This window comes from Osmerus eperlanus, chromosome 3 (assembly GCF_963692335.1).
Source record: "Osmerus eperlanus chromosome 3, fOsmEpe2.1, whole genome shotgun sequence".
Lineage (NCBI taxonomy): Eukaryota > Metazoa > Chordata > Actinopteri > Osmeriformes > Osmeridae > Osmerus > Osmerus eperlanus.
Genome location: NC_085020.1, coordinates 8,087,626 through 8,093,625, shown reverse-complemented (window position 1 = coordinate 8,093,625; position 6,000 = coordinate 8,087,626). Strand labels below are relative to the sequence as shown.

At 39.4% G+C, this 6,000-nt stretch overlaps 1 protein-coding gene across 1 annotated transcript in view; it reads right to left on the bottom strand.

Moving 5' to 3' along the window:
- Positions 1-960: 960 nt before the first annotated feature.
- The window catches only part of lrp1bb (low density lipoprotein receptor-related protein 1Bb), a 113,685-nt gene continuing 108,645 nt past the window's right edge, over positions 961-6,000 (bottom strand). The window contains exons 88-93 of the mRNA XM_062456230.1: positions 4,645-4,758; positions 3,525-3,601; positions 3,028-3,118; positions 2,704-2,854; positions 1,662-1,736; positions 961-1,286 (exon numbers count right to left, since the gene is read on the bottom strand). Of these exons, the coding sequence (XP_062312214.1) occupies positions 1,146-1,286; positions 1,662-1,736; positions 2,704-2,854; positions 3,028-3,118; positions 3,525-3,601; positions 4,645-4,758 (649 nt within the window). The 3' untranslated portion in view covers positions 961-1,145. The remainder of the gene's footprint in view (positions 1,287-1,661; positions 1,737-2,703; positions 2,855-3,027; positions 3,119-3,524; positions 3,602-4,644; positions 4,759-6,000) is intronic.

Sequence of the window (6,000 nt, the reverse complement as noted above, 5' to 3'; positions counted from 1 at the left end):
CCAGGACTTAATTACCATTCAGCCTGCAGTGGTCATGGTGTGCTTACGCCAGGTAATGTACTCATTTTACAATCCAGAAAACACTCGCTGTCTATAATAAATATAATAATAACCCACCTTCACATCCCTTTTAACACTGGCTAAAATTGTTTGGATGAATTATTAATGTGGAATCTGTATGCCATTTAGATAGTAAACATGGACATTGAGTTTGAAATGGAAATAAGCCCCCTTTATTTGATATTGATTTACATTTTATATAAAAAATTACTTACATTTAATACATTTCTTCAAAATACAAGCAGCCGAACAACATACAAATCAAATACAAAATTATAAAATTTGTTATATCTATTGTCATCCTTTCTGAAAGTAACAGTTGAATAGTTCTCGGAATAACCTTGTGGTCATAGTTATGTTAAATCCTTCCATGTATACATCCTTTTGCCGTACGTTGATTCTGAGACCTACAAAAATATGGACATCATTTGAACGTACAATATTTGTGATTCTGTTCGCAGAACATTCATGTTGAGCTCCAACCTCTTTGACCAAAGCAGTAACAGTACATGAAATAATACCAGCTCAGAAACATCTTCTATTTGAAGCAGAGCAAAAACCGGTTTGCAATGAATATATGATAATGAAAAAAGTGAAGAGGGAGAAATAACATGGTGTGAAATGATTCATAAAAAAACAAGCTTCACTTCTCAAAGAAAAAGCTGTGATATCATACAATAGATAAACGCATGGATGAATGTGAAGATAATAATGGAAAAATAAAGGATAATCTAAGGTAAAAAAAAATTCTGACAAGCAATCCAGTCCTGCTTCAGTCTACTGCATCAGAATAACACCTTGTTGATTTCACTTTTACAAGAGATATGCAGAAACAGAAATACAGTAAGTGCTGTATCTTTAAGATTAAAATTGTGCACAATTGTAAATCTCTGGTGTTAGTTTTTTTTAATCAGCAGCTTTACTTCAGTGTTATACGCTATGTGCTGTATAACAAATGTTTGACAAACATTGGGAACTAAACCAACAAACTAAACCAAGAGCCTGATAGGAAATAGAAAATGTGTATTTTCCTTTTCACTTTATACATTTGTACACTCATATAAAAGGGAGTAGAAAGTGTCAGGCTATGCGGCGGTTTCACGAATTGTCCCCTCCAGTTTCTTTGGGAGTAGCTCTCTCCTCTCATCGATGTTGATGACTGGCTTCCGACAGTTCTGTCCATCAAGGTATATCTTTGCATACACTGGGTTGGAGTAGTTCATTGGCTGCAGTGTAACAGATAATATATGCATCAGACATTGGAACAGAGGCATATCAAACCCTCACAGCTTGCATTTTGATTGGCAGATCACTTAATGGTAACATTTACAGATCCATGGTTTGTTAACATAGACAGGCTGACAGTCAAGCTATACTGTTAAGCTTGCTCAAATGTAAACAAACAAAGCAGCCAAGATTAATTAGAGAGTACAACCAGGTAAGAATGATGGAGATAGTTCATGCATATTAGTAAAGTTAGATTACAAAACGTTATACCGCTACTGCTAATGAATTTCCAATACTAACTCCCAGGCTGCTTGCTCAAATTGTACATGGAAGCCAAAGTCTACAGAACAGAGGGGGGCTGGATAATGATTCACCTGTCCAGGTATAACCTCCTTGGGCACAGCATGTATGCCCAGGGTACAAGGGTCACTGGACTTCACACACCAGCCCTGAAACACACAAGTTCTGCCACTGTTCACCATGTTCATGAGGCAAACTTGTCTTCTGTTACTGCAATTGCTAATGAATGTTTTTACGCATTCATTAGATCATCTACCCAATAAAGCAGTTTGCGAGCAACTCTCAGATTTTTGGTTCAACGTAAACTAGAAAAGAACATATTTTGTCTTTCTATTTTAGCTAACATATGGCTTCAAAGCAACCACATATTTTTTTGAACCTGACATGAATGCTGATTCAGTCAGAAACAATAAAGAGACGTTTAGAAGGGTTAGCTGGTTGAGATTCCAGGCATGTTTCAGATAAAAACTGATGCAGGTGGAGCTGACAATAGCAGATGTCAAAGTTGGCAGGGCAAGAAGCAATAGCATTAGGCTTGAAGCTGTAGAAAGCAAAATAGATAACAAGATCAGAAAAGCTGTTATGATTTATTTGATATGCTGAGTGTTAGTGCAGTGTTGAGACCAACTTAGAAAATAAATCAACAACAGATAAAATGTCCCCTTGGTACAAGAACTGTATAGAGCACATGAATAAATCAAATCTCCACCAGTCCAGGCAGGGTTAACACTCGCAATAGAAAATAAAGACCAAAATGTCTAATGTACATCAAATCACAACACTGCAGGTATAAAGTTTGCTCCATGGCGTAGGTTCTAAACCCGAGGACTTAAAATGTTAATCACACTAACAACCGTGCTATCAAAGTCTCTATACATTTTAAATATATGCATTATGCCCATGTTGACAGGTGTAAATACTGTGAGTAGTGCCAATATACACAAATAACAGTAAATTACACTTAAAGCAAAAATAATAATTGTCACATTGACGTCTTGTTTACTAGATAAAGACTAATCCCACTTCAGACTGCAGTCTCCACAGAGGATTAGATTTCAGTCAAAAACATGTGTTTTTCCTTGCTTTTACTTATCGCAAAGTCCTTTGTGTGCAAACCTTGTGAGGGTCCAGCGTGAAGTTGGGTCGCAGCAAGCTGCCTGCATCTGCGTGGTTGTCATGGTCAACCTCATACATGTTGTACGAGGGGTTACCGATCTCCACGTTCAATCCACCATTAGTCATGGGCTGCCTCTGTCGTCGTTTACCCCTGGTAGGAGCACAACAACACCAAATACCACAGTCCAGTATGTCCAACCTGCTCTATCTGAGATCACATCCACATCTAACCATCTAACTGTGCATGCACGACTATGAGCCATGGAGGGCGTAGGAGAAACATCAGAAATATGCAGGATTATGTCAAACCTAGACTAGTCTTACCTCTGCTTCCGTTTGCAGAAGAAAACCCCAGCTACCACAGTGGTGATCAAGATGACGAGCAGGACCAGAGGCACAATTATAGCGATGCTCCCTGCAGGACCGGTGGGAAGGGAGGAGAAGAACAGAGATGAAACAGTGGTACTAACGCTGTCACGGCTACGCTGTAAGTAGGCTACCTTCGCTTTGAATGAACCGAGCCTGCTCTGCAGCATCTATCCAGGAGTTATGTTCTGTTGAAATACGGCAACGATCATCTGAAATAACGTGGAAATGTCTCGCATCTGACAACAACCCTTTCTTCTGATCATTATTGCTGTCATTCACTGCACCAATACGGAAAGGAGGATACGTTTCCTGGAGGATACCAGGATACGTTTATTTTAAACAAAGCCTGAGACCATCCTTCACATGCACTAGGTTCAATTTAGCGAGAGAGCACACCAGGAGAGCAAGGTAATAGATAAGAGGATTATCTGTCCCTTTGCAGGCACACTCACCTCCACTTGTGTTGTCTGATCGACTGCTCTTTGGGGCTGGCCTTTCACACTGTGTGCCCGCCCAGTTGGCAGAACACCTGAAGAAAGTCAATCATAGAAGCTGAATTAACCACACAGTCAAACAAAAGCATCGTATATGTACTGTAAGTTATTAGTACAACTCTGTCTACGTTTAATTAGAAATACAATGGTCCATGACACTGTTTACTGTACAGAGTGTACTTTACTTTATAGATATAAACAGCGGCACTAAATTGATGGCCCGCTGAGAAATGTGGCTATGCTGTATAATCAGCAGAAAATACCATTCAAAAACAAGGAGTCATCTCATTTGCTTTTGGATGGGGTCCAATGGGAGTGATGTATGACCCTAGTTAGAAGAGGTGATTTCCAATTTGGCATGATTGACGCAGATGGCTCCGTAAAGCATGAATGATCTGACGGGTACAACTGGATGATGACAGAATGAAATTACACTAAATTACATGCACTCCAAAACTCTGAACACCAAGCTACGATAAATACCAATTTCCCAAATACAGTACATATAGAAAATAAATCACCACCCACAGACAGAAATGTTACAGCATGAAACCATTATGAATTCTAATGAAAAATAAAACAATGTATTTAAAGTCTCCTTTCTGGTGGTCGGATCTGAACAATGGATAGAAAAAAACAGACAAAACATTTCAGCAGAAGCTGAGCGGCAAATGGCTGTTTACTTATGCACACATACAAACACTGGACACATATCTTAAAACAATTTATTTGGAATCTAAGACTATCCACTATTAAATACCGATACTGACACAACACATTTGAACTCTGTGGCATTGCAAAATTAAGCCACCATGCACTGGGCACAGGCCACTTATGACAACAAGTCACAATCACAAACACACACTCTAACTTTGATCTCAACCCCCGGAGGTGTGTGGGCGTGATGCTGGTGTGTGGATGGGTAGGAAGCAGGGCTGGGCAGTAGAAGAAGGTGTGCGAGTAATGCAGAGATGTGGACCACGTATACTGGGGCTGAAATGAAGCCAGATGGAGAAGGAGGCAGGAGTGGGTGGAGAGGGGGGGCTTTGCGGGTAGCTGGAAAGGTGAGGGAACCTACTTGCAGCGTGGTTTGTTAAGGGCAGTGATTGTGCACATCCCCTCATTCTGACAGAAGTAATCACATGGGTTGGCCAGCTCATCACAACGTTGGTTCTTGAACCCTGACGTGCAGCTGCAAAACATTGTGGTGGAGGGGGTGATAATGGGTCTGGACAAGGACTGTGCAGGGTGATAGCTTTCGGCGACACTAAGAAATGACATCATTTATTCATCGGCCATATCAAGCTTGCCCCAAGCAGTCCAATTGAATGTCATTTCACCATCGTTTCGATGTCAATTCACATCATTTGTTGTTAATCAACGTCTCGTGATATAAGAGATGCATCTGTTCAACAGACATATGCATTAGTCCATTTTTGTAGCTGTAAAAACTGTTATAATGTCATACTGTTTCTGTTTGAGGGAAATTCATTACCTGTTTTATCCATACATGTGTATGTAGGCAACTTCAATGATTGGAAATAGGCATGTGATGACAATAAAAAATAAAAACAATCTTAAAAAATAATTTGTCATTCAAACTCTGCTTTTAGTATAGCATGTGAATTGCATGAGAATGAAAAAAAAGTGTCTAAGTTACTTTCTGTTAACATTGAACAACCACAGGCTGATTATTTTTGCTTTTGTAAGACATTCGTGAGTTCTCAAACTCTCTTCTTGTCTGCCTTGTCAGTTGTCTAAAAAATATTTTTTCTTTTTTATTCTATTGAGTAGCTCATTCTGCGTGTAGAGGCTTAAGTAGAGCCTGGATGAGATATCCATTTACTCTGTTATAGTATAAGGTCAAACATTATGATTTCTTGACACAGACAGATCCATCATCTCACCTAATCTCTAGGCCTCGAAGCCAATGAATAAACCACATTATCAAGATCTGTTAACCTCATGGAATATGAGATGGGATAATTTGCATAGAAATTGATTTTATCCCTTGAATTGTGCCAGTCATGGACACAAATTTCATTTTAACTACAATGAACAATGGGCAGTAAAAAAAGAGATTCTGCAACAAGGTTTTTTTTTCCAGATGGATTTCCAATTTTGTCTTTGGGGAGCTCTTTAACATTGAACCCCACCTGATTAAAGCAACGCTGAAATTAATCTTTGGGGACCACCAGGACCTTGGAGAACCCTCCTGCATTGACAATACCTTCATGTCTGCCGACCACGGTATTGTCCTGTCTAAGTAATTTCTACAGAATTCACGCTGCTCATAGCTTATACAACACATTCCTCAGGCTACCATTGAGGATCAAAATCAAATGCCTCCACAATGAACAGACATGCTTAGCTTCAAAAAATATTAGGGTATCTTCATAACAGAACATAGCTTTGGGGACTTTGACTCCACAGT